This window comes from Calliphora vicina, chromosome 5 (assembly GCF_958450345.1).
Source record: "Calliphora vicina chromosome 5, idCalVici1.1, whole genome shotgun sequence".
NCBI lineage: Eukaryota > Metazoa > Arthropoda > Insecta > Diptera > Calliphoridae > Calliphora > Calliphora vicina.
The window spans coordinates 13,486,924-13,507,311 of NC_088784.1; the positions used below are offsets into that span (position 1 = coordinate 13,486,924).

At 21.8% G+C, this 20,388-nt stretch overlaps 1 protein-coding gene across 1 annotated transcript; it reads left to right on the forward strand.

The window, feature by feature from the left end:
• The first annotated feature begins 490 nt into the window (after nucleotides 1–490).
• Nucleotides 491–18,633, forward strand: LOC135961710 (uncharacterized). The gene is made up of 4 exons (XM_065513258.1): nucleotides 491–605; nucleotides 17,750–17,947; nucleotides 18,011–18,281; nucleotides 18,353–18,633. Exons 1-4 carry the CDS (start codon nucleotides 524–526, stop codon nucleotides 18,543–18,545), a joined length of 744 nt encoding a protein of 247 aa, XP_065369330.1. The 5' UTR covers nucleotides 491–523; the 3' UTR covers nucleotides 18,546–18,633.
• The last annotated feature ends 1,755 nt before the right edge of the window (nucleotides 18,634–20,388 follow it).

Below are 20,388 nucleotides of genomic sequence, written 5' to 3' on the forward strand. Positions count from 1 at the left end.
AACAAGCGGACCGAAATTGTTTATATTTTTTTTTATTTTTTTGTATGTGTGTCTTTATTTTAATATAAATTTTTTAAGCCAACATGAGATTTGATTTGAAATGTGGTGTCTGATGTTAAACTGCCACTGTTTAGTGGTCAGTTTAGTTGGCTCTAAGCCATTAGCACGATCGGTTTAACAAAAAAATATCAACAAAATAAATACAGCTCATAACAAGAAACAAAAAGCAATTTAAAACCAAACGCTATATTGAATGAAAATATTAAAACAAAAAACGTAAAATACAAACGAGAGTGAATTTGTTTAAGAAAATAAAAACAAAATATCAAAGAAAAGTATTTTATTTTACATATTCTAATACAAAAATTTGCTATGCAAATAAAAACAAATAAAAAAAATTAAAACAAATAAAAAGCGAAAGTTTTAAAAATCCAAACCAACGGCTATCGATTTCCATTAAAAATATTTGAAAATTTTCCTAAACAACTCTTCTAAACAACCATACAAAATCAACACCATCACCATGCCCTCCACCTCCCATCCCCGTTTGGTGTTCTATTTGCTGTGCGTGGCCTCATTGCTGGCAGTGGCCCGTTCCGAAGCCGGTAGTAAAAAAAATTCTTATTTTATGTCGTATTTCTATTATTTAATATTGAATTTTGTTAATCCCTATGCTTTTCCCATTTACCAAAGAATTGTACATATGTGTTTAAATTAACCTGGCTATTAAAGGGATACCTACTTATAACAAAAAACCAAAACCGTTCAATTTATTATTGAAATAAATTGAAACGGTTTTAAAAACAATTTTAAAAAAATGCTGTGTTATTTTAAGTGAAAAGCTTAGGAAGCTGTTCTATTGTATAAAATTAATTATTAAGTGTAAATATTATTTTAAAATAAGAAATTATTTTTTTTTTATAAAAAAAAATTTAAAGTGTTTTGAAAGAAAATGAAAAATTTTTTAATAATTCAAAAAAAATTAATTATGGTTACTTAAGATTTTAAGTAACCATTAGAAATAATTCTCATAAAACAAGAAACTTTACAAACAAACTGAAAATATGCCAATATTAAAATAAATTTTGAAAGAAAATGAAAAATTTTTTAATAATTCAAAAAAATTAATTATGGTTACTTAAGATTTTAAGTAACCATTAGAAATAATTATCATGGTTACTTACAATTTAAAAAAAAATCCATATTTTAATGAAATGTTAAACAAATTACAAATGTTAAACTATAAAAACAAGATTTTATAATGGTTACTTATAAGTAATTTTAAGTAACCATTAAAAAAATTAAAATGGTTACTTACAATTTCTTTAAAAATCCAAATTTTAATGAAATGTTAAACAAATTACAAATGTTAAACTGTGAAAACAAGGTTTTTTTAAATGGTTACTTATAACTAATTTAAAGTAACCATTATAAAAAATGATCATGGTTACTTAAAATCTTTAAAAAAAAAATCAAAATTTTAATGAAATGTAAAACAAATGTTAAATAAAGTGTTTTAAATGGTTACTTAAAACTAATTTAAAGTAACCATTATAAAAAATGCTCATGGTTACCTAAAATCTTTAAAAAAATTAACTTTTTAAAAAAATGTAAAACAAATTACAAATGTTAAACAAAGTTTTTTAAATGGTTACTTATAAGTAACCACTATAAAAAATGTTGTGGTTACTTAGAATTTTTTAAAAATCTAAAATTTAACGAAAACTAAAATAGTTTACCAATTTAAGCTATGAACACAATTTTTTTTGAATGGTTACTCATAATTAATTTTAAGTAACCATTATAAAAAATGCGAATGGTTACTTAAATTTTTTTACAAAATTTAATTTTATTGCAATTATATAGTTTACCAATTTTAGGCTATAATAAATGGCTTTTTTTACATGGTTACCCATAACTAATATTAAGTAACCATTATAAAACATCAAAATGGTTACTTAAAATTTATTAGAAATAAAAATGTTAATGAAAACAAAAATAGTTACAAATTAAAATTCATAATTTCAATGTTTTTCAAATGGTTACCCATTACTAATTTTAAGTAACCATTATCAAAACTGAAAATGGTTACTTAGAATTTTTTAAAGGTAACAATTTTAATGAAAACTAAAATAGTTTACCAATTTTATGCTACAAAACAAGGTTTTTTAAATGGTTACCCATAACTAATTCTGAGTAACCATTATCAAAACTGAATATGGTTACTTAAAATTTATTAAAAATAAAAATTTTAATGAAAACTAAAATAGTTTACCAATTTTATGCTACAAAACAAGGTTTTTTAAATGGTTACCCATAAATAATTTTAAGTAACCATTATAAAAAATAAAAATAGTTACTTAAAATTAATTAAAAATAAAATTTTTAATGAAAGCTAAAATAGTTTAGCAATTTTCAACTATGAAAACTAGGTTTTTTAAATGGTTACCTATAAAAAATTTTAAGTAACCATTATAAAAAATCAAAATTGTTACTTAAATTTAATTAAAAATAGAAATTTTAATGAAAACGAATATAGTTTGAAAACTAGTTTCTTTTTTCAAATGGTTACCCATAACTAATTTTAAGTAACCATTATAAAAAATTAAAATGGTTACTTAATATTTATTCAAAATAAAAATTTTAATGAAATAATAAATCTATTACATATAAAAAACCATAATTTCAAGGTTTTCTAAATGGTTACCTTATAATTATTTTAAGTAACCACAACAAACCATTATCAATAGCGTTCAAAAAACTGCATAAGATTCTTAAGAAAACAAATTAATGCTTTAAAATACCAATAATTTAAACTTAATTTCAATTAAACTCAAAATTTGTAACGATTACTTTTTTTTGAAAGTAACCACTATGAAAAAAAATTAACTTTTAAAGTAATATTTGAAAATTTACTGTTTAAAACCATACAATTTGTTTGTTTTTTTTTTGTAATTATTAATTAGTCTTAAGTAACCATTAAGAAATTCAAATGGTTACTTAAATTTCAAACTAAAATTAAAATTTTTCCAGTAAGTAACCACAACAAAACTTATTCAATAACTTGTAAATTTAAGCCTTTAAAATCCCAAACAGTTTTCATTATATTTTATTATATTTTGAAATGGTTACTAAATATATATTTTAAGTAACCACAACAAACTCTACAAAATAACTTAAACAAATTATGTGTGCTTACTAGAAATGTGTAATTCGTAGTACATAGAAATTCCAAATTTTTCAATAAGTTTTCTTATTTTGCGCCAAATTTGCACCGATTACTTTTTTAAGTAACCATAATAAAAATTAAATATTACTTGTATATAAAACAAATTTAAACCATCAAAATTCACAATTTCCAAAAAGAATATTATCACTTTTTATGGTTACTTAAATTAACTATTAAGTAACCATAAAAAAATTATATTCAGAAACTATCCAAAGAAGAAATTTGTGAATGAAAAACTGATTAATGCTGTAAAATTTTTTATTATATTTGCTCAGTTTGTTAAAATTTAAAGTGATTACTTTTTTGAAACCTTATGATTTTAATTTTTTTAAACAAATTTTTATACTTAAGTAACCATAATAAATAGTATAAATTATTATCGGCTGGCTGCGGTCAAACTCTATAAATTTGCAAAATATTAAAAACTACAAATATTCAAAAATAAAAGGTATCAAATTTAGTACCAATACTTTCCAAATGGGAGATTTTTAAATAATTTTTTTAATTTAAATTCCTCAAATATTAAAAATTTACACCAATCTAAGAAAATTAAAACAATATATTTTTTTCCGCAAATAAGTATCAAAAGTTCAAAAACTACTTTAGCACTTAGTAGTAAATATTGCATTAAATGTTGAAAATTTTAATTTTATTTAGCTTGTAGAACTGATACTTTTTGTTCAGCAAGTTGTAACAATAAAAATTAATGAACATTTTAGTGGTAGTTTATGGTACTTTTTTTTGCTACAACTTCAATTATAAATTTACTACTAAGTACTTTTTCACCAAAAAAAGTACTAAGTCCCAAAAACCTTAAAAATAAAACGAATTTTTACATTTAATAGTAACAAGTAGTAATTTTACAAATATGGGTCCAAATTTATTATTATGTACTAAAGTACTTTTTTCCCAAAAAAGTACCAAATCTAGAAACCTTTAAAAATAAATGGAATTTTTGTATTTAATGGTAGAAATTAGTATTTTTATAAATTTACCTCTAAGTGCCAATGGTACTAAGTACCATTTTTCAAAAAAAAGTATCATGAAACTTTAAAAATAAAAACGTTTATTAAAGTACTAATAGTACTTTTTGACCAAAAAAGTACTTAGTCCAAAAAACTTCAAAAATAAAACCGAATTTTTACATTTAATAGTAACAAGTAGTAATTTTACAAGTTTGGGTCCAAATTTACTGTTAAGTACTAAAGTACTTTTTTTCAAAAAAGTACCAAGTCCAAAAACCTTTAAAAATAAATGGAATTTTTGTATTTAATGGTAAAAACTAGTATTTTTATAAATTTATTTAAAATTTACCAAAGTACTTTTTTCCAAAAAAAAAGTACCAAGAGCAAAAAACTTCAAAAATACATTGTAGGTCTAAATTTTCTAATAAGTATTTTTTTAAAAAAAAAGTACCGGGTCCAAAAAACTTCAAAAATAAAAAGAATTTTAACATTTAATAGTAACAAGCAGTGATTTTAGAAATTTGGGTACAAATTTACTATTTAGTACTAAAGTACTTTTTTGTAAAAAAGTACCAAGTCCCAAAAATTTGAAAAATAAAAAGAATTTTAACATTTAATAGAAATAACAAGTATTTTTCATAAATTTGGAGCAAAACTTGCTAAAAAGTACCAAAGTACTTTTTTTGTAAAAAAGTACCAAGTCCCAAAAACTTCAAAAATAAAAATAATTTTTACATTTAATAGAAAACCAAGTATTTTTACAAATTTGGGTACAAATTTACTATTTAGTACAAAAGTACTTTTTTTAAAATAAAAGTACCAAGTCTAAAAAACTTCATAAAAAAAAGAATTTTTACATTTAATAGTAATAACAAGTATTTTCATAAATTTGGAGCAAATGTTACTACTAAGTACCAAAGTACTTTTTGACCAAAAAAAGTACCAAGTCCCAAAAACTTCAAAAATAAAAAGAATTTTTACATTTAATAGAAATAACAAGTATTTTTATAAATTTGGAGCAAATTTTACTACTAAGTACCAAAGTACTTTTTTTAAAAAAGTACCAATTCCAAAAAATTGCTAAAATAAAAAGAATTTTTAAATTTAATAGAAAGAACAAGTATTTTTATAAATTTGGAGCAAATGTTACTACTAAGTACCAAAGTACTTTTTGACCAAAAAAAGTACCAATTCCCAAAAACTTAAAAAATTAAAATAATTTTAGTAGTTAATAGTAATAACAAGTTTTTTCATAAATTTACATAAAATTTTACTACCAAGTAGGAAAGTATGTACTTTTGGACCAAAAAAAAGTACCAAAAATGAAAATGTTCATTCTTTTCTATAGTTACAGCTTGCTGAACAAAAAGTTCGAGTTGTACAAACTAAATTAAATTACTTTTTGCATTATTTAATGCAGTAAACTATTTTTTTTACATCTATTGCGAAATTTACTACTAAATACTAAAGTACTTTTTGACCTTTTGATACTTATTTGAGAAAAAACATAATTTTTTTGTAACCTTCTTAGATTGGTATAAATTTGTAATAGTTGAGGAATTTAAATTAAAAAAAAGATTTAAAATATCCTTTATTTTGAAAGTTTTGGTACTAAATTTGGTACCTTTTATTGCTTTAAGCATTTTATTATAATTTCGCTTTTGATATTGAAAATGATTACTTAGACATAGCTAGGAAAATATAATTTGGTACCTAAAGGGGTAAAATATAGCCCCTTTTTATTATATAGTACTTAAAGAAACTCTTTATATTTGTTTTTTTGAACTTTAATTTTTTTATTTCTCCCAAGATTGTTAGTTTTAATGCAGTGCATATAAAATTAAGGTTTGTTTTCTTTTATTACTTTTTTTTTAATATATTTCAAATCTGAATTTTCAAAACACTTTAAATTATCTCGATTTTTTTAGTATCTAAATAAAATTTTATATTACCACTATCCGTATATTATTATAATTATTATTTTTTATACCTGTTTGTATATTTTATTTTGTATATTTTATAAAATGGTAAATAAGGCTTTATTGTAAATACGGTACCATTGTGATTATATTTTTATTTTCTGTTTTATTTTATGAAATAACGATTATTTTTACGATTTTGTTTTATTTTTTTATAAATAAATGGTTGCTGTGTTGAAAAATTACAAAAAAAAATATTAAATTTTTTCATTTATTATTTAAAATTTTATATATTTTTAATTAAAAAGGGGTTAGTTTTTAGTGTACAACTATAAATATGAAATATAAATTGATTCAAGTGACCTTCAAAAACATGACATAATTTGTTATAAAAAAAACAATAATAAGAAATAAACAAGTTTTCTATAAATTAGAATCTTTTTAATAATTACAGTAGAACAAAACTTAAGCTAAACTTGAAAAATTTTCCTTCAAAGAGGAAGTCTGAAAGAATTTTTGCAATTCAATTATAGTTTTATTTAGATGAATTTAAATAAAATCGAGTGTTACGAGTTCTAAATTTAGTTTTTATGGCAAATTGTGGTCAAGGCAGGAAATAAAGCAAGAATCACAGCTTTTTTTGAAATCAAATTATAGTTAAATAATATATTAAGCAATAGTGTTGGATACACGTGTCAAATATAGAGCACAGTGGGTTTAAACACAACAAAGATTTGAAAACTTAAAACCAATTCTAAAGTACTTTAAAAATGTACCTAGATTACAAACCGAATTTAAGTACTTTTCATTTATCGATTTTGCTCAATATTTGGTACTTAGGTACTTTTTTAAAAAAAGTACTTTATTGCTGATGATGAAAAATTTATGTTAGAATAATATAAAATACATTTAATTTGGATATTTTAGAAATTTGAAGCAATTTTCATAATTTATGGGATTTAAGTCCTTTTTATAAAAAGTACTTTACAATGAAACTCGAAAAATTAGTGTTATGATAACTGGAAAAACTATTTTTTATTGTGTACTTTTTAATTTAAAGGTTTTGGTACTTTTTTTGAAAAAAGTACTTTGGTACTTTTTTTGTATAAAAAAATACTTAGTACTAAACTTGAAATAAGTTTAAGAAAATAATAGGGAAATCAATTCATTTCAGAAATTTATAGTATTTTGGTAATTTTGTATGATTTTTGGTACTTTGGGAAGATTTTTTAAAAAAGTACTTTTATAAAAAGTACCAAGTCCTAAAAAAAATTTCAAAATAAAAATATTTTTTGTATTTATTGGTGATATATAGGAATTTAGTTAAAAATTCTGTACTAAGTACAAAAGTACTTTTTTGCAAAAAATTACCATATCGCAAATTGTTTAATATTATATACAATTTTGGTATTTAATAGTAACATGGAGTGATTTCACTAATTTAGAACAAATTTTACTACAAAGTACAAAAGTACTTTTTATCCAAAAAAAAGTACTAAGTCCAAAAAACTTTCAAAATAATAAAAAATTTTGTTTTTAGCAGAAATAACTAGTATTTTTATAAATTTACATAAAAATTTATTACTAAGAACGAAATTACTTTTTTCCCAAAAAAGTACCAAATGCCAAAAAACCTTATATACCAAAAAACCTTATAAATGATACAATTTTAAAATTTAATGGAAATAACTTGTAATTTAGCATATTTGGAACAAAATTTTGTAATAAGTACTAAAGTACATTTTTCAAAACAAAAGTACCAAGTTAAAAAAACTTTCAAAATTAAAAGAATTTTTGTATTTAACAGTAATACTAGTATTTTCATACATTTTTATACAAATTTACTTTAAGTACGGAAGTACTTTTTGTAGTAAAAAAGTACCAAGTCCAAAAAACCTTAGAAATAAAAAGAATTTTAAAATTTAATGGAAGTAACTAGTAATTTTGAATATTTTAAACAAAATTTTGTAATAAGTACTAAAGTAATATTTGCAAAAAAGTACCAAAATTTCCAAAAAAAAAGTACTAAGTCCAAAAAGACTTTCAAAATTAAAAGTATTTTTGCATTTAACAATAATACTAGTATTTTCATAAATTTTTATACAAATTCACTTTAAGTACGAAAGTACTTTTTGTTGTAAAAAAAGTACCAAGTCCAAAAAACCTTAAAAATAAAAAAATTTAAAAATTTAATGGAAGTAGCTAGTAATTTTACAAATTTAGAGCAAAATTTTGTACGAAGTACCAAAGTACTTTTTATAAAAAAAGTACCAATTTTTTACAAAAAAGTACCAAGTCCAAAAAATTTTAAAAATAAAAATAATTTTTGTATTTAACAATAATAACTGATATTTTTATAAATTTACATCAACATTTACTACTAAGTACAAAAGTACTTTTTTCCAAAAAAAGTACCAAATCCCAAAAACTTTCAAAATAAAAAGAATTTTTATTTTCAGCAATAATAACTAGTATTTTTATAAATTTGGAACAAAATTTTGTACTAAGTACCAAATTATTTGTTTAAAAAAATGTACCAAGTCCAAAAAAACTTTGAAAATAAAAAAAAAAATTAAATTTAATGAATAAAACTAGTAATTTCACAGGTTTTGAGAAAAATTTTGTACTAAGTACCAAAGTAGTTTTTGCAAAAAAGTACCAAATTTTCAAACAAAAAGTAATAAGTCCAAAAAAAACTTTCAGAATAAAAAGAATTTTTGTATTTAATAGTAACAACTAGTATTTTTAAATATTTATAACAAAATTTACTACTAAGTACGAAAGTACATTTTTCCAAAAAAAAGTACCAAATCCCAAAATCATTCAAAATGAAAAGAATTTTTGTTTTCAGTAGTAAGAACTAGTATTTTTACAAATTTATAACAAAATTTACTACTAAATACGAAAGTACTTTTTTCCAAAAAAAAGTACCAAATCCCAAAAACCTTAAAAATATTTTAAAAATTTAATGGAAATAACTTGTAATTTTACAAATTTGGATCAAAATTTTTTACAAGTACCAAAGTACTTTTTGCAAAAAAGTACCAAATGCACACAAAAAGAGTACCAAGACCAAAAAACTTTCAAAATAAAAAAAAATTTTGTATTTAATAGTAATAACTAGTATTTTTATAAATCTACATTAATATTTACTAATAAGTACCAAAGTACTTTTTTCTAAAAAAAAGTACCAAATCCCAAAATCTTTCAAAATAAAAATAATTTTTGTTTTCAGTAGTAATAACTAGTAATTTTACAAATTTATAACAAAATTTACTACTAAATACGAAAGTACTTTTTTCCAAAAAAAGTACCAAATCCCAAAAACCTTAAAAATTTAAAACATTTTTAAATTGTAATGGAAATAAATTTTAATTTTACAAATTTGGAACAAAATTTTGTACTAAGTACCAAAGTACTTTTTTCAAAAAAGTACCGAATTTTGAAACAAAAAGTAATAAGCCCAAAAAAAACTTTCAGAAAAAAAAGAATTTTTGTATTTAATAGTAACAACTAGTATTTTTAAATATTTATAACAAAATTTACTACTAAGTACGAAAGTACTTTTTTCCAAAAAAAGTACCAAATCCCAAAAACTTTCAAAATGAAAAGAATTTTTGCTTTCAGCAGTAATAACTAGTATTTTTATAAATTTGGAGCAATATTTTGTAATAAGTACCAAAGTAATTTTTTGCAAAAAAGTACCAAGTCCAAAAAACTTTGAAAATAAAAAGAATTTTCAAATTTTATGTAAATTACTAGTAATTTTACAAAATTGGAACAAAATTTTTTACTAAGTACCAAAGTACTTTTTTAAAATTTTCACCAAAAAGTACCAATTCCAAAAAAACTTTCAGAATAAAAAGAATTTTTGTATTTAATAGTAATAGTTAGTATATTTATACATCTGCATCAAAATTAACTAATAAGTACTTTTTTTAAAAAAAGTACCAAATCCCAAAAACTTCCAAAATAAAAATAAATTTTGTTTTCAGCAGTAATAACTGCTTTTAAAAATAATATCTAGTAATTTTATAAGTTTGGAACAAAATTTAGTTGTTTTTTAGATTTTTGTATTTAATAGTAATAAATAGTAATTTTTTAATTTATACAAAAATTTACTACTAAATACTTCAGAACTTTAAGCCCACTGTAACCTCCACTTTTTTTAGCACTAAAACATTTTGCTTATAAAAATTGTTTCAAGTTTAAATTTAAATTAATATTTTTTTTCTTCTTCTACGTCTTCTACTTAACAAACAGCTTTAGCATTTCGTTCATATTAATCAATATTGGCAATGACTTTTATTGAAAACTAACAAAATAAATTTAGTACCTTTCGTTAAGTATTCAATATTCTTAACACATATTCTATATGGTTATTTATTGTATTTTATAGAAGACAAAAATAATAAAATAACTCTTTTAAAATGTTATAAAGCAAAATAACAAGTTTGTAGCTTTTTTTTATAACTCATTTCATGTAAGTTGTAAAACGTTCTGAAATTTGAATATAAACAAAAAAGGGTTTGAAAAATTTTATTAAATTACTTTGAAGGTCACTATAAAACATTTAATTTTATTATTGTTAATTTTTCTCTATTGTTGTTTTTGTGTTTTCTCTATTTTCGTTGAGTGTTTTTTTTTTTGTTGTACGTTCGAGACATGTTATTGACCTTATGTAAGGTTAAGCTATATAAGACTTGGCTGGGTACGTTTTTTTTTTGCTGTACATTGTGTTTTTTTTTGTATTTCTATCTATGGGTTTGTTTTTTTTTTGTTGGTGTTATTGCTGTGTTTATAATATTAATTAATTCTACTTAGTTTCTTTTATTTTATTTTTGTTATTTTTTCTTGTTGATTTTATAAAGTGGAAAAGGTTAGTGGTACAAGAAAAATTTTGAGAGGGAAAATCTTAAAAATAAAATAATTCATTTTTAAGAAGTTCAAAGTGTCATAAAATATAAGTAAGAACACTTAAATTATAGTAAAACAGGATTTTGGTACTTAAAACTTTTTACCAAAAAAAGTACTTTTATTTTTTAATATAATTTCCCTTATGATTTTATTTCAAAAATGTTGGTAATTCATTTAAAAAGTAATTTTAAGGTTTTGGTACTTTTTATAAAAAAGTACTAAATCCTTTTAGTACTTAACTTTTTTTAATAAAAAGTTTTAAGTCCAAAAAGACTTAAAAATAAAAAGAATTTTAAAATTTAATGCAAATAACTATTAATTTTTCAAATTTGGAATAAAATTTTGTACTAATTACCAAAGTACATTACAAAAAAGTACCAAATTTTCACACAAAAAAGTACTAAGTCCAAAAAACTTTTAGATTGACAAGAATTTTTGTTTTCACCAGTAATAACTGATATTTTTTTAAATTTACATAAAAATTTACTACTAAATACGAAAGTACTTTTTTTTAAAAAAAAGTACCAAGTCAAAAAAACCTTAAAAATAAAAAGAAATTTAAAATTTAATGGAAATAACCAGTAATTTTGGAACAAAATTTTGTACTAAGTACTAAAGTACATTTTCAAAAAAGTAACAATTTTTTCCAAAAAAAAAAGTACCAAATCCTAAAAACTTTCAAAATAAAAATAATTTTTGATTACAACAGTAATAACTAATATTTTTACAAATTTACATCAAAATTTACTACTAAATACGAAAGTACTTTCTGTTCCAAAAAAAGTACCAAGTCCAAAAACCCTTAAAAATAAAAAGAATTTTAAAATTTAATGGAAATAACTGGTAATTTTGCAAATTTGGAACAAAATTTTATACTAAGTACCAAAGTACATTTTCAAAAAAGTACCAATCTTTTCCAAAAAAAAGTACCAAATCCCAAAAAATTTCAAAATAAAAAGAATTTTTGTTTTCACTAGAAATAACTAATATTTTTATACATTTACTTAAAAATTTACTACTAAATACGAAAGTACTTTTTTTAAAAAAAGTACCAAGTCCAAAAAACCTTAAAAATAAAAAGAATTTTAAAATTTAATGGAAATAACTAGCAATTTTGGAAATTTGGAACAAAATTCTGTAATAAATACCAAAGTACGTTTTCAAAAAAGCACCAAATTTTTACCAAAAAAAGTACCAAATCCCAAAAACTTTTAATATAAAAACAATTTTGGTTTTCACAAGTAATAACTAATATTTTTATAAATTTGGAACAACATTTTATACTAAGTACGAAAGTACTTTTTTAAAAAAAAGTACCAAGTCCAAAAAACCTTAAAAATAAAAAGAATTTTAAAATTTAATGGAAATAACTAGTAATTTTGCAAATTTGGAACAAAATTTTATACTAAGTACCAAAGTACATTTTCAAAAAAGTACCAAACTTTTCCAAAAAAAGTACCAAATCCCAAAAACTTTCAAAATAAAAAGAATTTTTGTTTTCACCAGTAATAACTAATATTTTTTATAAATTTACATCAAAATTTACTACTAAATACGAAAGTACTTTTTTGGAAAAAAAGTACCAAGTCCAAAAACCTTAAAAATAAGAATAATTTTAAAATTTAATGGAAATAACTAGTAATTTTGCAAATTTGGAACAAAATTATTTAATAAGTACCAAAGTACATTTTCAAAAAAGTACCAAATTTTTACCAAAAAAAGTACCAAATCCCAAAAACTTTTAATATAAAAACAATTTTGGTTTTCACCAGTATTAACTAATATTTTTATAAATTTGGAAAACAATTTTGTATTAAGTACGAAAGTACTTTTTTTTAAAAAAAAGTACCAAGTCCAAAAAACCTTAAAAATAAAAAGAATTTTAAAATTTAATGGAAATAACTAGTAATTTTGCAAATTTGGAACAAAATTCTGTAATAAGTACCAAAGTACGTTTTCAAAAAAGTATCAAAATATTCACACAAAAAAGTACTAAGTCCAAAAAACTTTTGGAATAAAAAGAATTTTTGTATTTATTACTATTAAATATTAATAGTTATATTGTTATCAATTACATCAAAATTTACTACTAAGTACGAAAGTACTTTTTGTTCCAAAAAAAAGTACCAAATCCCAAAAACTTTCAAAATAAAAATAATTTTTGATTTCAACAGTAATAACTAATATTTTTATAAATTTGGAACAAAATTTTGTACTAAGTACTAAATTAATTTTTTACAAAAAAAGTACTATGTCCAAAAAACCTTAAAAATAAAAAGAATTTTAAAATTTAATAGAAATAACAAGTAATTTTGCGAATCTGGAATTAAATTTTATACTAAGTACCAAAGTACATTTTCAAAATAGTACCAAACTTTTCCAAAAAAAAATACCAAATCCCAAAAACTTTCAAAATAAAAATAATTTTTGTTTTCACCAGTAATAACTAATATTTTTTTATAAATTTACATCAAAATTTACTACTAAATACGAAAATACTTTTTTTTGAAGGAGTTATAAAGTTGCATATTTTTTAATCAAATTGAGATATTGACTTGAAATTTTTTTTATAAATTAAGTTATCTAAACAAACAAAAAATAGTTCGGAATAAATGTGGATCAAATTGTTTCTAATATTTCCAATTAAAATTTTGATTTAAATTTTAGTTTTAGAAACTCAATAAATATGTAATATGTAATAAAATCTTTATTTATTAACATAACTCAATGACATTTTCAAAGTTTTTTACACTTGTCATTCCAAATGCCTAAAACTTTGAGCGAAAATCCCAAAAATGGTATTTTTACGATTTTGCCCATAGGGTCCACATTTCCTTCGGGGCTGGGAAATACTTTAGGGATAAATAGGGAACACATCAAGGATTCCAAAGCTGCTTTCCGTTTTCTGAACCTAGCTTTGGGATTTTAGAACATGTGGCCCAAAGTAGAAATTTTAATAAAAAAAAATAGGTCAAATTCTGAAGGGCTTAGGGGCGACATATACGAAAAATAGAACATGTTTTTATATAAAAATTTTCTCCATAAATATAACTTACAGAAAAACATAAAATGGTTATATATTCTTGAAGAAAGTTTTTTTTTATATAAAAAACAGTTAAGTCACTTTTTCGCCCAAAAAAACAGCAAAAATCTACTACGATTTCAGAACAATATCAATCCCTAATTGATATTGTTCTGAAATCGTTTGTATATTAACGGAAATTTAGTTGTATAACTAACAAAGATTCGAGTCCATTCGATCGAAAAGTACGACATATATTTTTAAAAAAACGAAGCAAGGTATTTCAAAATTTTTAAATGCCTATAATTCGAAAATTATAACAGATAAATAGCACACGCAAGAGCGCTAGCCGAACGCTTTCCAAAAATATAAAAATCTTTCAAATCGAATGGGATTATTTGAAAAACTATATTTGCATTTGGGCGTTATTTTCTGATTTTTGGTACTTTTTATAATAAACTTGAAAAAAAATAGTTATAGGATAAATGGAAAATCAGTTTATTACAGAAATTTATCATACTTGGGAACATTTTGTACAATTTTGGTACTTAGGTACTATTTTAGAAAAAGTAATTTATTATTTAACTTGAAAAGTGTGTGTTAAATTAAAAGAACAATCAAATTAGTATAGTTAATTTCAACATTTAGATAATTTGTTATAATTTTTGGGACTTGGGTACTTTTTTACAAAAAGTACTTTAGTACTAATTTCGAAAAATTTGTGCTAAAATAATTTAAACAAGTAAGAGTGCTATATTCGGCTGTGCCGAATCTTATATACCCTTCACCAACAAAATTTATTTTTTTTCCAGTTGTTTTTTGAATTTTTTGGAAAAAAAAATGTTTCGATTGTTATTTAAATTTTTTTTTTTTAAATTTAAAATTTTTTTTTTTTAAATTTTAAAAATATTTTTTTTTTCAATTTTAAAAAAAAAAAATTTTTTAAATTTAAAAAATTTTTTTTTAATTTTTTCAATTTTTTAAAAAAAAAAAAATTCGGGTTCAAAATTTTTTTTCCCGATTTTGACCCATTGTAGGTCCAACTTACTATGGTCTTATATACGTCGTTGCAAATGTCTTTGAAATATCTATCATTAGATATCCATATTGTCTATATTAATGTCTTAGTAATCCAGAGATAGGTAAAAAAATAGGTCAAAAATCGAGGTTGTCTTGGTTTTTTCCTCATATCTCAGCCATTTGTGGACCGATTTTGCTGATTTTAAATAGCAAAATTCTCGAAAGCATGTCTGACAGAATTATTGAAGATTTGGATCCCGAAGATATCTGGGGTCTTCAGAAAACTGATTTCAACAGACAGACAGACAGACGGACAGACAGACAGACGGACATGGCTTAATCGACTCCGCTATCTATAAGGATCCAGAATATATATACTTTATAGGGTCGGAAATTAAAAATGTAGAAATTACAAACGGAATGACAAACTTATATATACCCTTCTCACGAAGGTGAAGGGTATAAAAATTATTTGTTCTTTATATTTACTATTATTAATTTTTTTTAAAAAAAAAAAATTCTTTCGAATTTTAGTACTTTTCAACAAAAAAGTACTTTTGTACTAAACTTAAAAAAATTGTCATATGATATTTTGAAAATTTATTTAATTTTGGTTTTTTTTTTTAAATTTTAATTAATTTTGTACAATTTTTATTGATTTAGGTACTTTTTTTCCAAAAAGTATTTTTTTGCTATACTTGCGAAATTGCTAATAAAATAACTAAAAAATCATTTCTTAATTTGTTTGTACTTGAAAACTTGAAAAATTATTAAAAAGATAATGGAAAAATCAATTTATTAAAAAAAATTTGTCATACTTGGATAAATTTTGGTACATAGGTACTTTTTTGCAAAAAGTACTTTATTAGCAAACTTAAAAAAATCTGTTAAATTATAAAAACAATCAATGTATTAGAACTAATTTCAATATTTAGAAAATTTTTCATAATTTTTGGAATTTGGGTACTTTTTTACAAAAAGTACTTTAGTACTAATTTCGAAAAAGTTGTGTAAAAATAATTAAAAACAACATTTCTGCTTTATATTTACTGTTATTAATAATTTTTTAATAAAAAAAGTACATTCGAATTTTGGTACTTTTCAACAAAAAAAGTACTTTTGTACTAAACTTAAAAAAATTGTCATATGATATTTGGAAAATGTATTCAATTTTGATTGTTTTTGGAATTTCAATTAATATTTTACAATTTTTATTGATCTAGGTACTTTTTTCAAAAAAAGTACTTTTCTGCTATACTTGAAAAATTGCTAATAAAATAACCAAAAAACCATTTCTTGGTTTTTTTGTACTTGAAAACTTGAAAAATTATTAAGAAGATAATGGAAAAATCAATTTATTAAAAAAATTTTTCATACTTGGATAAATTTTGGTACTTAGGTACTTTTTTGCAAAAAGTACTTTATTAGCAAACTTAAAAAAATCTGTTAAATTATAAAAACAATCAATTTAATATAACTAATTCAATATTTAAATCATTTTTCATAATTTTTGGGACTTGGGTACTTTTTTACAAAAAGTACTTTTGTACTAAACTTGAAAAATTAGTGTAAAAATAATTAAAAACAACATTTGTACTTTATATTTACTGTTATTAATAATTTTTTAATAAAAAAAATACTTTTGAATTTTGGTACTTTTCAACAAAAAAGTACTTTTGTACTAACTTAAAAAAATTGTTATATGATATATGAAAAATCTATTTAATTTTGATTTTTTTTTTTCGTATTTTAATAAATTTTTTAAAATGTTTGTTACTTTAGGTACTTTTTTCCAAAAAAGTACTTTTTTATTAAACTTGAAAAAATTGCTAATAAAATACCTAAAAAACCAATTTTGTGTTAAAATAATTAAAAAACATTTGTAGTTTATATTCACTGGTATTGGTACTAAAAAAAAGTACTTTAAAATTTTGGTACTATTTAACAAAAAGTACTTTTGTATTAAACTTAAAAAAATTTCATAATATGTGGAAAATCAATTAAATTTTAAATTTTTTTCGAATTTCAATAAATTTTGTACACTTTTTATTACTTTAGGTACTTTTTTCAAAAAAGTACTTTTTTGCTAAACTTGAAAAATTGCTAATAAAATAACTAAAATATCGATTTTACTTTTAGTGTTTCACACATTTCTTGGTTTTTGGTAGTTTTTCATAAAGCTGGTACTTTATGCGAAAAAAGTACTTATTTAGTAGTAAAATTATGATTTTAGCAATAAATTTTTAAAAAAAGTAACTTTTGTTTTGACACTTCTTTTTTAAAAAAAGTACTTTATTGCTAATTAGCCATTTTTGTAGCCAATTTAGGAAAAAAAAAAGTAATTTGGTACTAACATAGATCACATTTTTCAAAAAGTACTTTGGTACTAAACTGGAACAACTTAATAATAAACTTGAAAAATCTTTAAATATCAAAAAAAAATGATTTGCTTTAAAAATAGGACTGTATTTTATTCCCTTTAAAGATAATGAAATAAACTACTATAATTTCTTAAAAAACCTTTATTTTTTTATACAAAAAAGTACCAAGAAATTTTTCAAAACCATAAATGAATCATTCCTCCATCCCCTTTCCCCTCAAACCGCAATTTTTGTAACCTTCATCTTAACTACTCATCTCCAAAATCACTCTAACAATACCAAACCATCAATTACAGTTTACGAAGGACCCTCAGCACCCAGTGAAGATCTTGCCTATGAAGCCACCAAACAATTGGGTCTGCTAAATCATCGTCTAAATCTGCTAAGACAAGAGGAGGAAGCCCGGCAAATAAAACTGCCCAATATAACATTTAATTCTCTAGTAAATCGTATACCCTGCACCTGTGACAAGGGAGTATGTAAATGTTGTGCAGGTAAGAAAAATCATTAAAATAAAAATTTTACAATATTTATTTGATATTTTTGTTTTTTTTAAGGCCTCTTGTCGGTTATTGGCATGAACTCCTGCACCGAAGTAGTTTATAGACCCGAAGAATTCTCTTTTGAGCTGAGAATGCGTGTCAACAATAATGTTTGGTTTAAACGCAAGGTCTCAGGTCAAAATCCTCCTCCCTTTTGTTTTAGACCTCCCCGGTTTGGTTTCGCTCAGGCCTGCATACAATTTCATGATATTTGGTTTATTGGCAGAAATATGCATGTTTGCATGTATATGTCGGGCTCATTTCAGGGTTTTGAATTGTTTGAGAGGTAGGTCCACACAAAATGTGTTAAATAAAGATAAAATCTAATACAATTTCTTTAATTCTTTCTTCATTTAGAAACTTTGATTGTCTTTTATTCGGTGAGAAGGGTGTCAAAATTGTTAAACCCGAACAGGGTTATCCAGTGCGTCCCAACGATGTCGAAATAGATGAGGGCGATGATGATATCGAGGACTATGATGAGAATGTGGTAAGGAAGAAGCGTTATTCTGTGCAGAGAGATTTGGATACAAATGCCAGAGCAGATTAAAATACGGCAAAGAACTAAGCAAGAATGATGGACGAGCTTTCATAAACAAAAGACTTTGTTATTGTATAAATATGTAGTAGAATTTCTTATTTATTTATTAAATTATTTATTTATTTACTAATTTATTTTCCATATCAATTCCATTATTTATTTTAATTTTTTTAAATAAAAAATTTCCATAAACATTGTTTATCATCACTGCTTTTTAGAGAAAGAAAATTGTTAAAAGTACCAAATGGGTGGCCAATACAAATCAAGAAAAGATTTGTAATTTTGGGGAATATTTTACATGTTTAAAAAGTTTATGTTAATCGAAAAATTAGAGCTGGATTTAAGGACTCTCTCTCTTCGTATAAGAAATTGTCTAAGTTTACATAATGAAAATTAAAAAAAAATCAATTTTTTTTTAATTTTCATTTCAAAATTTTGTTTAGTTTAGTTTTTTAATGTTTTAGTTTTATAATAATCATGTTGATTTTATTTAACCAATTCTTATAATTTTTCAAATTTTTAAAAAATTCGAAATTAATTTCGAATTTTCGAAATTATTAAAAATCATTTTTAAACTGAAAAATATGCATTTATCCATTAAAATTTTAAATCAAATCAAGAAATTTTAAATTTTCAATTCAATATTGTAAAAAATTCTATGTTCGAATTTTTTAAATTACCAATAACATGTTAGAATTGTGGAATATGTATTATTAAATATAATTTTATTATTCTAGACAGTTTTCGACAAATTTTCGAACTTAAATTCGAATTTTAATTATTTCTAAAATTTCATTAAAAAGCAATTTTAAAATTGTTTCGAAATTTTTTTAATAAAAAAAAATTCGGGCTAACAAATATTTTTCCAGATTTTATACCATTGTAGGCCTGACTTTCAATGATAATATGCATTTATCGTATAAAATTTGAAATAAAATCGAGAAATACGAAATATTGTAAAAATTTCTATGTTCGAATTTTTTAAATTACCAATAACATGTTAAAATTGTGGAATATGTATTATTAAATAAAATTTTATTATTCTAGACTCTTCGCTATGTAATAAAAATCAAGTTCGAATTTTAGAAATTTTTCGAACTTAAATTCGAATTTTCGAAAAAGTTAAAAAATTTTAATTTATTGCATGAAATTAAATATAGTAATAACAAAATTGATTCTGTTTCTGAAAATTCATTTAAAATCAAAGTTAAAATTTTCAAAATTAAATTCGAATTTTTAAAAAAGCCAGAAAACTGCATTTAATTTGCTTGAAATTTGCTTAAGCAATAGATAAATTGCAAATTTTTTTTATTATTTCTAAAATTTCATTAAAAAGCAATTTTAAAATTGTTTCGAAATTTTTTTTATAAAAAAAAATTCGGGTTAAAATATATTATGTAGGCCTGAGTTTCAACGTTGCAAAGGAGTTTGAAATATCTATTATTAGATATCCATATTGTTTGTATCAATGATTTAGTAATCCAGATATAGATCCAAAATAGATAAAAACAAGTAAGAGAGCTATATTCGGCAGTGCCGAATCTTATATACCCTTCACCAAAATATACTTAAAAATATTTTTTTATAAATATTTTTATTTAAACAATATTAAAATTTTTTTTTCCAAATTGTTTTTTAATTTTTTTTTTAAATTTTTTTAATTCTTATAAAAAAAATTTTCAAAAAAGAATTTATGACAAAAAAATTTTTTGATGAAAAAAAAAATCGTGTTAAAAAATATTTTTCCCGATATTAACTCATTGTAGGTCCAACTTACTATAGCCTTATATACATCGTTGCAATGAATTTTGAAATATCTATCATTAGATATCCATATTGTCTATATTAATGA